This window comes from Belonocnema kinseyi, chromosome 7, assembly GCF_010883055.1.
Source record: "Belonocnema kinseyi isolate 2016_QV_RU_SX_M_011 chromosome 7, B_treatae_v1, whole genome shotgun sequence".
NCBI lineage: Eukaryota > Metazoa > Arthropoda > Insecta > Hymenoptera > Cynipidae > Belonocnema > Belonocnema kinseyi.
In genome coordinates this window covers 61,073,850-61,095,469 of record NC_046663.1, presented here as the reverse complement: position 1 = coordinate 61,095,469, position 21,620 = coordinate 61,073,850, and the positions used below count along the sequence as shown (strand labels likewise).

The window sequence follows — 21,620 nt, the reverse complement described above, 5'->3', positions numbered from 1 at the left end:
AGCTACCTCCCTCAATTTCACTTTGGGATCATTCAACATCATATCATGGATTTTTTCGACATTTTCTGGTGTAGTGACCTCTTTTGGGCGCCCAGATCGTTCGACATCAACTGTCCTCGTACGGCCACAACGGAACTCGGTGAACCACTTATGAATCGTTCCAATCGACGGTACAGAGTCCGGGTAATACTTATCCAGCTTGGCCTTGGTCGCGGATATCGTTTTCTTGCGAAGATAGTAGTGTTTGATCAAAACGCGAAACTCAGATTTTTCCATATTAAAAAAACTCGGAGGTTCGTCGTTTCTCAGTGCTGTAACTTGTAAATGCGTAAACATAAATGGCTGAAGTTTTGACAGGCGTCATTTGAAGGATCACGCTCGATGAAAATGGTTCACATTAGTGAATAATAATGCCATCTCTTAGAATTTTCAGGTACTTATCAGACTGCCTAGTATGGTTTCCCACTTTTGGTCCTGCGGTTCCCAGACTTGCCATGACTGCGAAATCGTTGACCAACTTCTTTTTTATTTTCAAACATAGTTTCCCAGTGAAATTATACTTATTTTTTTTGTGATAGGATTTTTGCTTATTTTAAATGTTTTTATATATTATCTTGAATAACCAAAAAACGTAATAAGAAGAGAAGTAACTTTTTTCGCACGAGGTTTTGAATCACGTTATCATGCTTTCACGTAATAACGATTCGGCGACTTCCGGAATCTTTAATGCTAAAAACGCAGTAAAACGTCGGTGGACGCCAGGTTATCCGTTAAGAAATTTGTTAAATTTCACAAAATTGTATCCAATTTTCTGGAGCAAGCGGATTATTTATAAAGTTAAGTGAATTATTATGTTAATAAGTAAGCATTATTAATATTCTTCAACGTTAATGTTAAATCAATTTTCTAAACCGGTTTCATAGGTTAGGATGTCACTTGGAACCTCTGAAATTTATTTTATCTCTTGTAAAGAAACCTATGCAAACTAAATTACGCTTAAGGTAAATTTGTTATGCAATTTAACTTTAATTTCTTACAATGCAATTTCTTGCTGAAACTTAAGAATCATAACCTATATTTTACTACTTAAATTGAATCAATGTTTGTAGTTAATATACTTATTATTATGAATGCAGTTCTTAAATTAAAATTCGAACATCTTTTTACAAGTGGAAATAAGTGCTGACAAAGATTCTTATCTCTACCAGTTGGTAGAATATGTTCGCTGTGGTAAAAAAGCTCCAGTAAAATGGGATCGAGGAGCCCAGTCAAAAATCGGTCGGATTCCGATCGGGTTACCCTATTTGTATCCGGGATCCGATCGGGTAACTCGGCCGGAAGCCGACTGGATACATCCGGCCCGAATCCGACCAGCGCAGCGTGACGAAACCAACCAGAATCCGACCGGGCAGCCTGACCATATTCCGGATACAAGTAGGGCAATCCTGTCGGAATCCGGCCCGAACCCGGTCATAATTTCTACAGGGCACCCAAATAGAATTGTAGAGAATGCTTCAAAGAATAAAATTAAGCGTGGATCATTAGGATTAAATAAAAATTGTAACTTTTCCCTAAAGAGAAAAGAAAGACTAAACCTTTAAATAACTACTGTTAAATAAACAATTTCAACCTATATTATTTTGTTCTAAAGTGTCCTTAGAAGCCTCCATCAAGATTTATAGAAGTTTATAATAGATTTTTTTTGTTGTCGATTTTACAAATCATTTTAAAGATAGGCAACTTTTGGCATTAATTGTACGTATTCATCCTTAAAAATAAAGATAATTTTCCACTGCACACATTTTAATCCAGGGCTGCACTTGAAATATAAACTACTTCTCGAAAAAATACAATTTAATTAAAAGTTATTCATTAGGTTGGATAGAAAGTGTGCTTTGTATTTTTTTAGTACCATAATTTTTAAAAATCGAAAAAACCAACTGTAGAATTTTTAAAGGAAAAAGATCATGTATTTTTTTTAACTTACTGATTGGCGGGATTTGGAAGAGGACATAGACAGGCTTCGCATCTTCTCGTCCTTGGGTCACGATAGAATCCTGGTTGACAAATGACTTCCTCTGAAACGCAGTGTCCCAAAAATTGACCATCTCCAATTCTCGTGTGGCCAGAGGCACAGGATTGACACGATGTTCCAGAATATCCTCTCGGACACATGCATTCTTCAACGAAGGCTGCTGAACCGAGTCCGGTGTTTGTAGTATCAGCAGAGTCGAAAACGATGCTCGTGATGGTCACATCCACCTCTGATGAATCTTCATACTTGGCTCTGGAAGAAAATTCATCTTTATCGGGCAATCCTAAAATTTAAAGACGTTTTTCGAAAAATTGTTCGTGGTTTTTTGCGACCCGCAGTAAAATATTAGAATATATACAATCTTCTTCAGGGTGGACATTTTTTTTTAAATTTTCATCTCCCGATTTTATTTCAATTTTCTCCCGATTCTCCCGGTGCTGTTTCGTGATTTCTCCCGTTTTATAAAAAGTTAAGATTTTCTTTGCGAAACCCACGGGTTTTTCACATATATTATAAATTTCGGAAGTCGATAAATATCAGCAAACCTTTTTGCAAGAAATTAATTGATTTTTAAATCATATAATAATGATAATGAAATTGTGTCTAATAAAGGAAAGTACAGATAAGCATTTTAATGCACACTAGCAGCAAATGCACGCGCGCAAATCGCGCGTTCCTGTCTCTGAACCTCTTTACAAATGTGAAAATATGCAAATTCAAAAATTCATTATTAAACCAATTTTTTAATAGAAGGTTTTAAATATTTTTGAAATAATAGTTAATGGTGAATAATTTCGAACTGCAAGCTCTTGAATTTAAATAATATATACCAACGATTTTGAATAATTTAAATAGAAAAAGGAGTTGAATTGTATAATTTCTAAGTCGAAGCCTTAAACATTAAAGAAATGTTATTTGATTTGGAGAATCACGAAATTAGAATGATCTTATATTAAAAACTTGAAAATATGACAATGTAAAAACGTTGAAAATTGCATATTTAAGATTCAAAATTTGAAATTGGATAGTTTAAAATTAAGAGTAATTGAAATTGTATTCTTTATAATTAAAAGCATTCAAATAAATAATTGAAGATTGAAGACTTTAAAATTTGAATAATTTGAATTTAAAGCAAATAAAATTGGACAATTTAATATCAAAAACTAAATTGAATCTTTCAAATGCCAAGATTCTGATATTCTAGAAATTTAAATCGTCATGACATAATAAAATTACAAGTTAACATTAAGACTGATTAGAAGACGTTTTCTAAAATAAAAAATGAATTAAATTATTAAAAATAAAAGCCTTTTGAAATATATAGTAATTCTAAATGGGAAACGTTAAAAATAAAATATGCATACTCCTAAACGTTGAAACTTAAACGAATGAGAACTTCATTTAAAACTGAACAAAATCTTAGTCACAAAAAATTGTGTTATTAAAACTTTTTTATACTCAAACATTTAAAAATTTCAATTATTGGAAATAAATTAAAATCGCTTAAAATTAATTTTGTCAAATCAAAAGTCATTACTTTCACCATTACAAATTGCAGAATTTTAAATAATGCGAGAAATATTGTAAACTTTTAAAGTTTAATTATTCTAAACGCTTTAAAAATTATATAATTTTTAGTCGGGAACTTTCAAGAATTACAAAATGCGCAAATTATGAAATACGGGAAATCTCCAGGTGTTGAACTTTCAAGCAAAAGAGTCGAATTTCTAACAAAATAGTCAAATCTGCAAGCCAAAAAGGCCACTTTTTTATAAAACAGTTAAATTTCTAACCAAGGACTTTTCTACCAACAAAGAATTTTTAACAAAATAGTAGAATTTTTATCAAAATAGTTCAATTTTTAACCAACTAGTTTCATTTTTAACTTAAAACGATGAATTTTTAACCAACTGATCGAATATTGGGATTATACAAAAATATATTTTAAATAGTTACATTATTTTCATAAAATAATAAAATTTTTAAATAAGTAGTTTAATTTTCAACTCAAAAAGACAAATTTTTACGCAACTGGTAGAGTTTTTAAACAAAAAAGATATGATCTTTTTGTTTAAAGTTAATTTCTGTGGTAGAAAATTTAACTATTTTGTTGCAAATTTATTTTGCGAAGTGAAAATTTAAGTATTTTATTTTTAAGAAAAAATTTATCTTTTTAGTTGGAAATTCACAATAAATATTCCATTTTTGTGTGGAAAATTTAAATTTTTTGATAGAAAATTAATCTTTTTCGTTAAAAAGTGTTCTGATTTGTAGAAAATTTAATAATTATTTTTTTATTGAGAACTCATTTCTTTGATTGAAACAAAAATAATTAGTTAAAAATCCGTTTTTTTGGTAGAAGAGTACTCTCATCAGTTGAAACTTCATCTTTTTGTTAAAAATTAATTTCTGTGGTTGAAAATGTAAATGTTTTGTTGAAAATTGTTTTTTTTTTGGTTGAAAATTTATTTTGCTGACAGAAAATTTAAGTATTTTATTTCTGATAGAAACTGTATCGTTTTAGTTCAAAATTCATGTATTTGGTTAAAAATCACATTTTTTTTAGTTGAGGATTGATCATTTTAATCGAAAATTCACTTTAACTATTCCATTTTTTGTGGAAAATTCACTTTTTTTTAATCAAAATATAATACATATTTTTATTTGAAAATTCATTACCGTCAGTGAAAATTAATTTCTTTAGTTGAAAATTCACTTCTTTATGCTCGAAATTAATTTCTTTAATTTAAGATGTAACTATTCTATTTTTGCTTGAAAATTTAGATTTTTAGTTGAAAATTAATTTATTTTGTTGAGAACTCGTTTTTTTTTTAAATTTATATTTTTAATTGAAAATTTATATATTTTATTTAAAATGTATCTCTTTTGGTAGAAAATTTATCTTTTGGGTTTAAAATTGAAATATTTTCTGGAAAATTTATTTTTCTGATTGAAGGTAAATGGTTTTAACTTAAAATTTAATTCTTCTGTTTGTGGTTAAAATTTTTTTTTTAAACCAACTATTTTGTAAAAAATTAATTTTTTGGCTGATTATTTAATTTTCTAACATTCCAGCGATTCTAATTTTGGTTGAGTTTTGATTTTTTTTAGATGAAAATTCATGTATTTGGTGGAAAATCAGTCTTTTTGGTAGAAAATTAATGTTTTGAGTTGAAAATACATCTAACTTTTTGGTTAAAAATCTATACTTTTGGTTGAAAATTAATTTCAGTGGTTGAAAATGTAACTATTTTGTTGAAAATTCGTTTCTTTTTTGGTTGAAAATTTATTTCACGAAGTAAAAATTTGAGTATTTTATTTTCGATAGAAAAAGGATCGTTTTAGTTCAAAATTCATGTATTTGGTTAAAAATCACATTTTTTTAGTTGAGGACTGATCATTTTAGTCGAAAATTCAATTGAACTATTTCATTTTTTGTGGAAAATTTCTATTCTATTTTTCAGAAAATGTAACTATTCTATTTTTTGTTGAAAATTCATTTCTTTATTTGAAAAAAAGTTCAAAATTAAGTTTTTTTTTTAAATAGAAAATTCATCTTTTGGGTTGAAAACTCCACCATTTGGCCGAAAATCCATATTTTTGTTTGAAAATTCATGACCGTCATTAAACATTAATGTCTACCCAAAAATTCGTTTCTTTTTACTTAGAAATTAATTTTTTTAACAGAACGTGTAACGATACTATTTTAGCTGGAAAATTTATATTTTTAGTTCAAAATTAATTAATTTTGTTCAGAACTCGTTTTTGTTTTTGCAAATTTATCTTTTGAATTGAAAATTTAAATACTTGATTGAAAATTTAAGAAATTTAAATTAGACTAAAATCCAAACTAAAAATCCCATTGAACGTTCAATAATAAAATTGATGAAAACTCCTGTTACAAAAAAAAAACAAGAATCCAACGACCAAATTTGGACCACAACGAACAAACAAAAAGAAAAAAATAGAAAACTCCCAACCAGATCCCTTTGTTATTTTGAATGTTATTTTATTGTAATTTTATGATAATAAAAATAAAAAATACGAAAGAAAAAAAGAAGGAAGGGGATGTAGTGAGCAGCCTTCTCATTTTTCTTTCCTTTCTTTTATTTTTGTCCGCAAATTATTTTTATTTTAAATGAAAAAACAACTATTTTGTTAAAAATTCGTTTGGTAGAAAATTAATATTTTTGGTAGAAAATTCAGCTAACCATTTGGTTACATATTTATATTTTTTGGTTAAAGATTCATAATTTTAGTTTAAAATTCACTTCTTAGGTTCAAAATTCATCTTTTTGATTTCACAAATATTTCTTGCATTAATATTATTAATCTTCTACAGTGGCGTGCAAAAGTTTTGGGCCACCTATTTTTTATGACTGAATAAATTCTTTTAATTTTAATTATACCGGAGCAAAAAAAAAAGTCTCTTTAAAAGGTTGATTGTTTTCGAAATTCTGTTTAAAATAAGCCCAGAGTGAAGCCAACTTGTCTAGTTTTTAAGTAGATACTGCAAAAATACTGTAAATTTCAATGTTTTCTTAAATTTTCAATAACTTCACAAATAGTCAACATTTTTTAATGTTCCTGGGCTCATTTTGAAACTTTTTTTTCAACGTATCGAAACAACTTACGAGTATGAATCGTAAAATATTTCTTTTCGAATTGCAAGAACTTGAAGTTGTAACAAAAAAGTCGGAAAAATTGAAATATTATTTTTAGTAACAAAAATATTGTTGTAAAATATGTAAAACATATAATCATGAAGTTTCTATGTAATTTCACCAAAATATATATTTATTTAACTTTTATTCTGATTTGCCTACAAATAAGATGTTTTCAAATTTATCAAACTTTTTTATTACAACTTCAAGTTCTTGCAATTAGGAGAGAAAATTTTACAATTTATACTCGTAAGCTGCTGTGATACGGTGAAAAAAAGCTTCAAAATGAGCTCAAGAACAAAGTGTGAAAATTTTAATAAATTTCGGCTACAATCGAGTTCAAAGAAAACTTGTTGCAAATCTTGTTTGCGGTTTTTTTATATAAACTATCAATCAGACGCGAAAATGTGCCAAAGAAATTGCATGCGTCTTAACACAATCAAACTAATTCTGAAGACAAATCTTCAAAAGACTCATAAACAATAAATAAACATCAATTATTATATTATACTTTTTTTGCGTTTTTTGCAAAAAATATGAGGCAGACAAAAAGTTGCGCATGACAAAAATTGTTTATTTCAATAAGACCTATACTGTTTCAAGAAATAATTTCCTAATATGTCAATAATTTTCCAAGATATAGCATAAGTTATGTAAAAATGTTTAATTAACAATATCTCTAGAACGACCGTCAGTTCGCGAAAGCACCTCATACCGTTGGATTCAGGAGACCATTCTGCACAATATCCATTAAAAAATTTCGGGGACCTATTTCCGCGGACTAAACGGTTCCTGGCTCTTGCACTAATGAGACATTTTTGTAGCTCCGGTATAATTAAAATTAAGAGAATTTATTCAGTCATAACCAAAGAGGCGGCCCAAAACTTTTGCACACCACTTTAGGTTTATGGTTCGTTTTATAATGTAGATATTGAGATTTTTATGTAATTATTATTAAAAAAGATAGAAAATACAATTTTTTAAATCCTAATTCAGAATGCTTATAAATGCTCATTAAATTCTCAAAACACATAAAGTTTGCATCAACTAGATTGTACTTACTTGATCAGAATATTATCAACTCTTTGAAGAACCATCATGATATCAACTCTCGTCGCAATCTGCTCGTATCTTCCCACTTTCTTATACCAATACCCCTCAAAGAAACGAACACTCTCTTCTGCTTCATAATTCGGAAGGATAGTTTTACCCTTGTACACCAAAGTAATATTATTTCCAGTTAAAATAACAGCCGGTGCATCATTTGGAACCCCGTTTCCACTGTACCGAACATTATATTTCAAATATCCACCGTAAGAATTAAGCTGTTGACCGAGATAGATTTCAGGAAGAGCAAAATAGGGAATGTTGTAGGAGTCGAGTTCATTGTCCAAGGATGCTATTATCCTGACACTATCGGATCCGATTGGTTGAATTCCAAATTGATTTCGATCAGCCTCTCCTCGTAATAAAATTTCCGATGAGGTCTCAACATTGACGACTCTGTGTCGATCGAAAGGCGGCGGGATGTGATAAGTGAAGAGGTTCGCACTTCGACACTCGGTAGCCACCCCGAAACAGAAACAGGAAATGCACTCTTCGGGGGTTTTGGCTTCGGAGTTGAATTTTCCTGGTGGACAGACAGAATCCGTTGGGTTGACGATGAGGATGGCGTCCGGCACTGCGAAAACGAAGCCGGCGATATTCAAAGCTTCACAGGAATAGGCGCCTTGATCCGAAACCTGGATATCCTTGCAGGTCAAAGTTCCGGTTCCATTGACGGAAGTTGTGGTGCACTTGGCAGGAATGTGGCCCCAGTTTAATCTCCAGTTGATTTCCGGAACTGGGATTCCGGTTGCTGTGCAGGTGAGGAACATCGTGTCTCCTGGTTGAAGATTGACCATCGGTTGAGGCGGGTCTGTAATGATGACGGGAGCTGAAAAATAAAAAAAAAAATGGTTTACTCGACTTACGAAGATTGTATAATTTTTGAATTTTAGGGGTAGAAACCCTTATAGTTTTTCCTATGAGGTGAAGTATTTAGGGGGTCTGCTTACATTTTATTATTCATATTTATTATATCCATTATGAATAATGCTTTCTTCAGTCCTTGTAAATATCTAATTGTGTAAGAATAGAGAATTTGTTTTCAAAATCGATGAATTTGGATAATAACACAGGACCATAAATTTGTTTTGAGAGTCTACTGGGATTTTAATAGGTATACTTTATGTTTTTGGGATCGCTAAACACGAATTCATTCGCAGAATTGAACCAGTACGCCCCAAACCCACAAACCGCAAACCAAAAAGCTCCTAACCCACAAGCCCCATATCAACAAACCCACAAACTCGAAATCAACAAGCTCCAAACCCACAACGTCCAAATCCAAAAGTTCCAAAACCACAAACTCCAAATAAACAAGCTTCATAACCACAAACCTACAAACCCCAAATCCACAAGCTCCATATCCACAAACGTACAAACCCCAAACCAACAATCCGAAACCCACGAACTCCAAACAAACAAACCCACTTGCTCCATATCTACAAACGTACAAATCGCAAACAAACAATCTCAAACCTATGAACGTCAAACCCACAAACGTCAAACTAAGAAACCCCAAACTTAATTGGTATTATAAGATGTGAGGAATTTGGGTTTGTAGAATTGGGGTTGGTGGGTTTGAGGTTCGTGGATTTGAGTTATGGAGTTTGTGGGTTTGGAGTTTGTAGATTTGTGGATATGGAGCTTGTAGATTTTGGGTTAGTGGGTGTGGTTTTTGCACGTTTGTAGATATGGAGCTTGTGCGTTTTGGGTTTATGTATTTGGGCTTTATGTTTTGTGGGTTAGAGGTTTGTAGGTATGTGGATATGGAGCTTGTGTATGTGAAGCTTATGGGTTTGGAGATGATTTTTTGGGGTTTGTGTGTTTGTTGATATCAGGCTTGTGTGTTTGGGCCTTGTTGGTTTGAGGTTTGTGGGTTTGAGTTTTGTTTGTTTGTCAGTTTAAAGCTTGTGAATTTGGCGTTTGTATATTTGGAGACAAAATTTATGTAGAAATTCCAGGTTGTCAACCATTTTTAAAATTTTATTGGAAATCCCGACATGCTCGCTCAATTCGGCGAATGGATTCGTGTCCAGCAACCCCAAAAACATAAAGTATACCTTTTAGAATCCCAGTAGATTCCCAAAACCATTTTTTGATCCTGTGTAATCAAAAAGAATTTTTGTTTTATCATCTTGTACTCGAAACTAAATGCATATTTAACATATTAATATTGGTGGCAAAAGATATTTTTCAGAAGTTGTATAGACACCTTGGAACAGCAACGGAAATGAGATTTTTCATGAAAATATATTCTTTTAGGTAAAAAATAAACGAATTAAATGTAAGCTTTTAACTAAAAATTGAATAATTGAATTTTTAGTTTAAAGTATTAATTTTTAACCAAAAACAAGAACGAATTTTCAATAAAAAAGTAACATTTCCAAACGAAGTAATGAATTTTTAACTGCAATAGTTGAGTTGCAAACCAAAAATATGAATTTTTAACTAAAAGTAAAAAGTAACTAAAAACTAAAAAAAGTAACTAAAATCTTTGAATAGAAAGTAGAAAATTCAAGAAAGATGCAGTAGTAGAATTTTCATTTCAAAAAATAAATCCTTAAGGATAAATGTAAAAGGAACAAAAAATATTTTAATTTTAAATAAAAAACCGTAGAATTAAACTAACAAAAATCAATGTTCAGCAAGGTAGTTGTACTTTTAACCAAAACAGATTCAATTCCTACCAAAAAACTGTATTTGTAACCAAGAAAGATTTTTTCATTCACGAGAGAAAAAAATATCAATCAAATTATTGAATTTTTCATAATTATCTATAAAGGTGTTAAATTTTAAAGACAAAAAGACCAGCTTTTGGGAAACAGTATAATTTTCAAACCGAAAATGATTAAACAAAAAATGGAATAGATGAATTTACGGTTCAAAAAATTATTTCTCGACAGCAAAAAAAAAACGAATTTTCGACAAAAGAGTTTAACTCTCAACCATGTAGTTGTATTTTTGACCAAAATAAATAATTTTCTACCAAAAAGAAAGAATTTTCGATTAAAGAAATGTATCTTCAACTGATTACATGAATTTTTAAAAAAGCAGTTTCACTTTCATCCCAGTAGTTTAATTTTCAATCAAGAAGATTAATTTTCTACAAAAAATATTAATTAAAACTTAATATTTGATTTTTCGATTACAGAAGATAAATTTTCAACTAAAAAGTTTATAATTAAATTTTTTTAGTTCTAAAAATTAATTTTCAACCAAAGGAATGAATTTATAACCAAAATTGTCGAATATTCAACTAAATTAGTTAACTTTCCCATTAAAGAACTAATTTTCAACAACAAAAAATGAATTTACAACAAAATAGTTAAATTTTTAACCAGAGAGACCAATTATCCATTAAAATGATGAATCTTCAATAAAAAAAATATATTTTTTAACAAAAGAATTTAACCTTCCACTGACGTAGTTGAATTTTCAACCAAAAAAGATGACCTCTTAACAAAAATGTAATAGTTGATATTTTAAACAAAAAATATTTTTATTTAAAATTTAATACAGCTAAATTCAAGAAAAAAATATAAATGTTTAACTAAAAAAATTTTTTATTCAAAAGAAGAACAAAATTTCAATTAAACTGTTGAATTTCAAGCAAAGAGATTAAGTTTCATCCAAGAAGACTTATTTTATACCAATAGAGACGAATTTTAAACAGGATACATAAATTTTTAACTACATAGTTGAATTTTCAACCAAAAAGATTAATTTTTTACCGAAAAGGATGAATTTTCAACCAAACAATTGAATTTTCAATCAAAGAAATGTATCCTCAACTAATAAAATGAATTTTAAACAAAGTATTTCAAATTTCAATGTGGAATTTTCAATCAAGAAGATGAATTTTCTACCAAAAAAACATTAATTACAACTTAATATTTTAATTTTCGACTAAAGAAGATAAATTTTTAACCAAAAAATGAATAATTAAATATTTTTAGTTTAAACAATTAATTTTCAACCAAAGGAATAAACTTTTAGCTGAAATTGTCGAATAATCAACTGAATAATCAACTGAATTAATTAAACTGAATTAAAAACGGTTTGATTTGATAAAAAATATAATATGAAAATAACTTCGGGATTTAAATATTTTTAACTTAACGTCTGTAAAACAATAAAAATAGAATTTGTCAGGAACCCCCGTATTTCTTGGAAATTTTCCAGACAATTTAATAAGTCATTTCTAGTAAATAATAATTCAGAAATTAAAATTAAATTGTCTGGAAGAAGTCGAACAAATAAGGTTTACCCTTCTAAAATAAAACAAAAATAAGAATTTTTAACTGAAAAGATTTTTCATTCAAGAGAGGACAAAAAATTCAATCAAGAAGTTACTACCAAAAGAGACAAAATTACAACTGAATATATGAATTTTCGACTAAAGAATATAAATTTTCAACCCAACAGAATCAACTCTCAAGAAAAATTTTTAATTTGAATGAATATAACAATTTAAAAAAAAAATTAAGCACGCTCTCAAAAAAATTCCTTGGGTTTAAAAAAAAAAATCCTGACATTTCCGTGGTTTTCAAGTTATACAAGAGCTCTCGTACGATTTCAGTTTTTCCTGGTCAGTAGACACCATGCACGGCTAGCCTCTGGTTATTTTGAGACAACGAAGAAAAAAATCGCACTACGCGTTTTTGAGAAAAAAGATTTTTTTAATTTTAACTATTCAAATTCTAATTTTTCTCGCAAACGACGTAACATATGAATATCAGTTTTGAGCTTTGTTTCTCGAAAACAAAGCAAAATAGGAATAGCAATTCATAGTTCAAAATCGTTCCCCTTCCCAAACTCTAATCGAGAAGATGAATTTTCTACAAAAAGACATTAATTACAACCTAATATTTGAAATTTGGACTACAGAATATAAATTTTAAACTGAAAATTAAATTTTTTCAGTCTTGAAAAGTAATTTTCAACAAAAGGGATAAATTTTTAACTAAAATTTTCCAATAGTCAACTGATGAGTTAACTTTCGCACTAAAAAATTAATTTAAAAAAAGGAAGAATTCCTTACCAGATCCTTACCAGATGTGGATCTAGTGTAGTTTAATAAAAATTCTAAAAAAAGTATAAAAAATACATTAAAGCGACTAAAATAGCATTTGGTTTGACGAACTTCAAGAGCTTATTTTTTAAAACTTTTTTTAAATTAAACAAGATAAATATCTGGAAAGGGTACAATTTAATATATTTATTTTGTTAGAAAAATTCAATTTCCCATTAAAAATTGTTATTCTCCTGGATAAATTCCAGTTCCAAATCATAATTGGTTCAACATTGACTTTTCGAAAATTTTCCGTTTCAAATAAGAATTCGAATTTTTGTAAAATTCCCTGTTCCAATTCATAATTTTAATTTTTCTCGAAAATATCCCGTTTCAACTTAGAAATAGAATTTATTCTAATAAAAAATTCCCTGTTCCAGCTCAGAATTTATTTAAATTTTAACATTCCCTGCTTCAACTCAGAATTTGTTAAAATTTGAAAATTCCCGGTTATTATTCTGGATAAATTCCAGTTCCAACTATAAATTGGTAAAAGATTGAAAATTCCCTGTTTAAATCTAAGTTAAATTATTTTTATTTAAAAAAATCTAAAAATGCGTCGAAATTTTATTTCAAGATCTTGACAGATCTACATGTTGCTTCAAATTTATTCAAATTTAAAAATATTATTAAAAAATGTTCACAACTTCTAACTATCACAGGTTTCCTAGCAATCTGAAAAAATGTTATTATTCTTTTGAAGCGTATTAAAATTCTTGAAAAGCTTCTAAATTTTTGGTTCGGAATTGCCCAAAATCTATCTTTGGTTTTAGATTAGGCTGTCGAATATTTGCACCGAAATTTTGGTAAGAATAGCCGGATTTTGTCGGTACACGTAGACACTTCGATTAAATTATTCAAAATCATTTCAAATTTTTAATTAATTTTGAATTTTTTTAAAACTTCTAAATATTTTTTCAACTTACTCGATTTCTTTCAAAGAAAAATAGGTGTTCAACTGTTATTTATGCATCAAAATTTAACAACTTGACTTACAAATTAAATTTTTTTAAAGAGAACAATTCAAATCGTAATGTTCAAAGTTTTGTTTTTTGTTTAGGTTTGGTTATTTTATTTATAATTACTGATTTTGCATGTAAAACCAAATATTTCTAAATATTAAGTAATTGTTGTTTTTCTTAATTGAAAAATGGAAAATTACGTGGTTTAAAAATGGAATATTTTAGAATAAAATTTAGAAAAATCATTTAATTATAAATATATTATTTAAAAGTTCTTTTTAAATTAAAAATAGTTTATAAAATTTCAATAGGGCGTTCACATTTGCTTAAGGCTTTCCAATTGCAACAATTTAATTTTTAACTTCAAAATCTAGAAATTCTAAAACTGTGAACTGATGCCGAATCGTTTTGTACAATCAATTATTATTTATTTAAAAAATTTCTAGAGTTCAATTCAAATTTAAAAATCATAATTCAATTCATATTCAAAGTTGATCAACTAAACATTTTTTTTATCAGAAATCTTCGATTTTAAACGGTTCTAATTTTTAATTGTTTGAGTCTTTAAAACTGCATTTTGACATTCATTTAATTCAAATACGCATCCTAAACTGAATGCTATCATAATTGAAAAAGATCACAATTTAACTAATTATTCAAGAAACAGTTGAAATCAAAGTTGGATGGATTTTTTTTTAAATTTGTAAACTTCGCGGTAAAAAAATAAATTCACGGTAATTTCTCGGTTTTTCCCGGTCTCATAAGATTCCCGGTCGAGCGGCAGCCCTGCTTAACCAGGCTAGCCATGTATGGTAGGGGAATTAATGGAAGGTAAGGGGAAATAGTGGAAGGAAGAATTAACGTAAATGAGAAGAAAAGATGGTGGGTCAGTGAGGGGAAATGAGGGGAGGGTAAGTATGGGAAGCTCGAGCAAATAAGGGGTGGGGAAATATGGAAAGTGAGGGGAAATTTGGCGAAGGGAACCATGGTATGAGGAGTGTTAGTTAAGAAAGTGAGGAGAGGAAGAAAAAGAGGAGAAGAGTTTGGGGAAAGATGGGTAAGTGAAGGGTGAAGTGTGGGGAGGGTATGCATGGAAGATGAGAAGGATGTAAAGGAAGTAAGGGAGGGGAAGTGAATAGGAAAGGGAAGTATAGGAAGGGAAGTGTTGGCTGTGAAAGTAAGAAGAGAGTTAAGAAGGTGAGGAAGAAGTTAGGGAAGGGAGGAAATAGCGAAGTCTGAAGTAATGAGAGGGAAAGTAGGAGAGTAGACAAGAACGTGGGGGAATATAGGATGAGTAGGGAAGGGAAGTGAGGGCTGGAGAAGGCAAGTGAGCGCTGGAGAAGGGAAGTACGAAAAGGTTAGTGTTACCTGGGAAAGTGGAGAGACGAGAGAATAGAGAAGTAAGTTAAGGAAGGGAAAGCGAAAGGTGGAATGAGGGGAAGGAAAGTAGAGAAGTAGAGAAGAACGTGGAGGCATGTAGGGGTAGTGAAGGAGGTGGAGTGACATCTAGGAAAGGGAAGTAAAAAAAAAAGAGAGTATTATCTGAGGAATTCAGGAGAGGGTGAAGTAGATGAGGAAGAAATTGAGCAAGAGAGGGAATGTGGGGGAGAAGAGAAGAACGTAGCTGCGGAAGTTAGGAGAGGAGGAAGTTGTGGAGAAAGAGTTTTGGGAAGGGAGGGGAAGCGATGAGTGAAATAAGGAGTGGGGCGCCGACTTTGAGTAATTTTTAATTTACTGATACTCACAACATCCAAATTCGTCACTTCCGTCTTGACAATCTCGTTCACCATCGCAGTGGAAGCTTTTTGGAATACATTGATTTATGCCCCTACATTGGAATTCGCTGTTGCGGCATGGAGAACCTGGTGGATTTGGCGCACAATTTTCTTCGTCGCTTCCATCCTGGCAGTCTCGATCTCCATCGCAACGCCATAATTTACTCACACACTGCTTATTTGCACAGCGATATTCATTGGGCTCGCATCCGAGAGGGTCTGTAATTGAATAAAAAAAGTTTGCTAATTCAATGTTCAAGAGTTTCCTTTGTAAATTATTTTACATCAGGGGCATTTTAAGGGAGAGTGCGGGGCCATGTCTCAGATTTTACACTCATTTGGGCTAAACAATGCATTCTTATAAAGTTAAGTTATTCTAAAAACTTTTAAAATGGTATGATTTCTATTTGGGAACATTCATTATCAATAAACTCAAACTTGAAGCATTAAAAATTAAGCATTTGTGAATAAATATTATTTTAAAAATTGTGCGTCACTATTTTTCAAGTTCAATAATTTTAATCTAAATTGCTAAATTAATAACTTGAAGACTAAGTCTGTTATTTGGGAAATCGAAAAAAATATCGATTAAATTATTCAATTATTTAAGAAAAAATATTTACTGCATCTCATTTCGTCAGATCCGTCAGTGCAGTCGTAGGCACCATCGCAGACTTTTAATTTCGAAATGCAGTCTCCATTGCTGCAAGTGGCTTGATCGAATCCACAAGTTTGGGGTGGTCTCGCTGCAGGTTGATCAACTAAAAATTAATCAGAGCATCTTTAAATAAAAGGGAAAAAGGTGAAAAAAAATCAGTTTTCAAACAAAAAATTACAAAAATTAAATTTAAAATCCTATCTTATAAAATTGATGGAACGAAATTCTTGAAAATTTCGCATTCATTGTTGTTGTAAATTTAATTGTAAATGATTCTTTAATAGTAAGTACAAAAATTCTGATCTTAACACATGACAAAATGTTTTTTAATATTGGTTGATAATTATTTTTCCAACATTATGCTACCAGACTTTAATTTGTAAACTTTTTCACATATTTGAAGAGCTGAGAAAAATGAAATTATAAAAAAGAACTCAAAATATCTTAATTTATGAAATATTTTTTCTATACAAAAAAATTGTCGGTACCGCTAACCAAAAAATTGAATTACCGACAAATTTTAAACAAATTGAAGATTTCTGAAATTTTTGAACTAAGATTTTGAAGATCTTTAAAAATACTAAAGGTTTCAAGGTATTGACATTTTTTCTTGAGATTAAAGACGAAAATTACATTAATTTTTCTTTAATTAATTAAAATAAAATATTTAAAAATATTTCAAATGATTTTCTAAAATTTCGGAAAAGAATGTAGAAGATTACGAAAATAAATGTTCAATTTTTCATGATGACAAAATGATAGAAAAATATTCAAATGAAATTTAAGACAAAACGTAGATATTTGAATATTTCGGACAAAAAATGTAGAAGCTTTTTAAGAGCTTTGCAAGGTTACAAGACAGTATACAATTTTCATAAGATTTCTGGAAAAATTTGAATGCTTTTTTATTTTATAATACCTATTTTAAGAGAATATTTAAAAAGATTATGAAACATTTCAAAAGATTTTAAAAATAGTAGAAAAAGAATATGGAAGATTTAAAGACAATTTTTTTAATTTCACAACATTTTTCAAACTATTAGAAAAAATTTATATCATTTTTGAAATATATTTAAAAGTATGAAAAAAATGTCAAACAACAAAATGTCGATTTTTTAAGATTTTGACATAAAGAATTAATGTTTTTAAAAAAGATTTTGAAAGGTTTCATGATAATAATTTTTTAAAAGATTTAATTACATTTAATTAATTAAATTATAGTGTTTTTTGTTTTAAAGTACCATTTTTTGCATAAATTGATCATAAATTTTTTAATCTTTGAAATGTAATAACTTTTTATTAAAAACATCCATATTCAATGTAAGACCCTAAAATAACCTGAAATTGTTGAAAATTTGGAATATTGGTGATGATTTTCGTATAAAAATATACATTTTATTTTATTTTAAATTTAGGACAATTTTGGTTAATTACTTACGTTTCTCAACCTGGAGGTGTACAATTTTTTGACTTCCTGGACCATGATAGTTTCCAACGGCTTCGCAAATATAAGGTCCAGTATGATTAAGTTGAATATTTGGAATTTCGAGACGCCCATCTTTATCTTTACTTCCTGCAGGTAGGGGCAAACCATTTCCTCGGAGCCATCGTACTTTGGATCGAAGAGGTCCTTCATCTCGACATTGAAATACTACCTCCCGACCTAATTATTAAAAATCTTATTAATTGATCTGAAAAATATGATCCCTTTAACCCTTTTTCTTGCTATAAATAATAATAAATAATAAAAAACGAGGATAAATAGAAACATAAAAAAGTATAATATAAAGAAATTAATAAAATAATAAAAAGCCTATATACAAAATAGGGTAGAAAAAATATGTATAAAAGAGATTTGAGCCCAAGAAATAAAGAAAAAAAATTTATTCAGTAATTAATTTACTGAAATCGGCAATTTTATTATTATGTTCTATGTCCATTAATTAAGTAAGGATGATTTTTGACATTTTCTACGCTCTCCCCTTATTGTAAGGATTTGTAATATTTTTATGATACGTCCCCGTGTTAGATTTCTAGTAATTTGAAAGTATTTCAAAGGATTAGACAGTATTTCGAAGAATTTCAGAATAATTACAAAAAAAGAAGAATGTTTCAAAATTTCAAGGAATTGCAAAAGTTTTAGAGTAAAATATCAAATTATTTTGAAGTATTTCAAGAGCTTTTCATTAAATTTTAATCAGATTTCAAGAAATTTTACTAGCTTTACCAGATCCAGTACATTTTTAAAAGAATTTCGTCACGAGATTTTAAAGGATTTTAAAGGATACCAGGCGATGTTGAAGTATTTTTACGATTTTTTGTCATAAGATTTCAAAAGATTTTAAGGAATTGCAAAAGATTTGCGAAGACTTCAAAGGACTTTAAGGGATTTCAACGGATTTCGAAAGTTTTAACAAAATGTTAAAGGATTTCTGAATATTTTACGGGATTTCGAGGCACTTGGATTTTAATATAATGTAAAGGATTTCAAGAGATTCGGAACGATTCTCACGGTCATAAAAGATTTTAATTGATTTTGAAGAAATTTCCAAGATTTTGAGGGAAATCGTAAGATTTCAGAATATTTCACGGAATTTCAGAGGATTTTCTAAGATTTAAAGGGATTTAAAGATATTAATTTAGATTGCAAAGGATTTCAAAAGATTTCTAAAGATTTCGAAAGATTTTGAGGGATTTAAAAGAATTGAACGTAATTTCAAAGGATTTCTGAAAATAATAATATACATAAGGGTTTTTAAGATTTGAATTTTAACAAATTGTAAGGGATTTCAAGAGATTTGAAAAGATTCACACGAATTTCAAAGATTTTAATGAATTTTTTAGGAATTTCAAAGCTTTTAAGGGACTTCGTAAGATTTCTGAACATTTAATGGAATTTTAAAGTATTTTCGAATAGTGCAAAGAATTTAAAGAAATTAAAAAAAGTCACGGGATTTCAAAGGATTTTGAAGAATTTTAGTACAATTCCAAAGATTTGAAGGGATTTAAACAGATAGCAAAAAATTTTAAGAGATTTCAAAAGAATTTCAAATCTTTCAAACAATTTTAAAGGACTTCGAGGGAATAACGGGGGTTTCGACGATTTTTCAAAATTTTCATGGATTATGAGATATAAAGAATTTGAAATGATCTCATGTGATACCGAAATATTTTCACGAATTTTGAAGGATTACAAGGATTTTAATGTGATAAAAAAATCACGGAATTTTAAAGGATTTTAAACATTGTGTAAAAAATGTATGCGGATTTCGTAATATTATAAAGTGTTACAAAATATTTCAAAGATTTTGACCATGTTTGAAGGGTTTCAAGGGATTTGGAGATTTCAAAATAATTGACAGCATTTCAAAGAATTTTAAAGCATTTAATTGCGATACGGAAGTATTTTTACAAATTTGAAAAGATTTTAGGAAATTTTAATGAGACTTAAACGATGAATTTCCGAAGATTTTAAGAGGTTTCAAAATATTTAACAGATTTTAAACAGATTTCCGAATATTCTGAAGGATTTCAAGCCATTCTAAGGATTTTTATAGTTTCTAAATTGTTTTAAAGGATTTTAAATTATGTTCTGGCATTTCAAACGATTTTAAAGAACTTCATGTGATCCAAAATCATTTCCACGAATTTTGAAGGTTATCAGAGGATTTTAATTAGATATAGAATATTTGAAGGGATTCAAAACGAGTTGGAAAGATTTAGAAAATTTTTAACGGTTTTTAAAAGATTAAAAAGGCTTTATAATTATTTTAAGAAATATAAAGGTGTTTCGATATAAAGGAAATCCCATTCCACGGGAATTCAAAAGATATGTTGTAAAGGATTTCAAGAGATTTAAAAATATTATAACGTATTTTAAAGACTTCGATGACTTTTAAATAGATTTCAAAGATTTAAAGTCATCTCGCAAGATGTTAAAATAATTCACGGAATGTCAAGAATTTTCACAGTTTTGAAGATTTTAAAGGGATTTCCAGGATTTGATCAAATCCAAAGTATTTTATAAAAGTTCCATAAGATTTAAACAATTTTAAAGGTTTTAAATAAGTTAAAAAAAATTCATAGAATTTCAAAGGATTGGAAATATTTTCAGGGACTCTATATGGATTGGACATACGTATGAGACGACTGCAAAATTCTAAACAATAAATGTCCCGATACAATAAGATTCCAGAATTGGAAAATTACTGACTAATAAAATCTTCGAATATTAAAATTCCCTAATTTAAATTTTCCAGATCATTTTACAATATTACGGAATTGGAAAATCCTCTAATAATAAAATTCCGGACAGAAAATTGCCAAATTGTAAATTTCCACACTAAGAAATTCCCGAATTAGGAAATATCCGAATTAGAAAATTCTCATAGTTAAACAATTAAAAATATTTAAATTATTACCTTAATTAAATTATTACATTTAAAATTATATCCCAATTGTAGTTCTTTTTATACAAAGTTATTAAATTGTTTATACTCGGAATTTTCTAGTTGAAATATTTTATAATATATTTTATAATATTATAAACTGTCAGGAATTTTATTATTCAGAAATTTTCCAATTTAGTAATGTCATCAACATTTGAAGAATTTTCCAATGCGGGAATTTTTGTGTCGTGAATTTTGTTTATCGGGATTTTTCAGTCGTCCCGTTCGTGTACATAGTATGAAATATTACATTATAAAAAATAAATAAAACAAATAAAATAAATAATTATATAAAAAGGAATGTCAACTACCAAAACAGGCATTAACTGTCATATTTAAAAAAAATAACTATGAAGAGGAAACTTACGTGAGAATTTCTTTGTGCCCCCCCCCCCCATTAATGATCCTTAAGCCCCCCCCAACCCTCAAAGCCTTACCTACTTAATGGATGCTCTTTGATTAGATTTTTGAGAAGAAATTATGAATATAAGTGTTTATTTTATGCAAAGACAGTAAATGTAATTGCATATTAACCCTATAATAATTTCTCCAGAAATACCACAGATCATGCGATAATAGACGTTATGCTTGAATTACAAATTTTTTATCATAAATTCATAGTTGTATGATTTTTTTTGAATTTATTTTTCTCGCAGAAATTAATTTTTATTCTCTTATGATGGCTTTCAAGGCTCAAGGATTTAATCACCATTTCTGTGTTAGGAGAATGTGTTTAGTGGAAAAATATAATACAATGTTTGTTTTGTGATTGTGTATGAAAGCTGAGGTTACGATGCGGTATAATAAAAAATTACAGTCGCGTATATATTCGAAGAATAATTTCGCATAAATAATTAATTTTGTAATTAATATTGATCAATACTATAAAAAATTTTTGGT

General features: G+C 28.8%; 1 protein-coding gene across 1 annotated transcript in view; it reads right to left on the bottom strand.

Annotated features, from left to right (window-relative positions):
- Positions 1-21,620, bottom strand: part of LOC117176826 (basement membrane-specific heparan sulfate proteoglycan core protein-like) — a 642,506-nt gene that overhangs the window by 129,616 nt on the left and 491,270 nt on the right. Inside the window, exons 26-30 of the mRNA XM_033367162.1 lie at positions 17,711-17,935; positions 16,238-16,375; positions 15,585-15,833; positions 7,762-8,635; positions 1,988-2,287 (exon numbers count right to left, since the gene is read on the bottom strand). Coding sequence (XP_033223053.1) covers positions 1,988-2,287; positions 7,762-8,635; positions 15,585-15,833; positions 16,238-16,375; positions 17,711-17,935 — 1,786 coding nt within the window. The remainder of the gene's footprint in view (positions 1-1,987; positions 2,288-7,761; positions 8,636-15,584; positions 15,834-16,237; positions 16,376-17,710; positions 17,936-21,620) is intronic.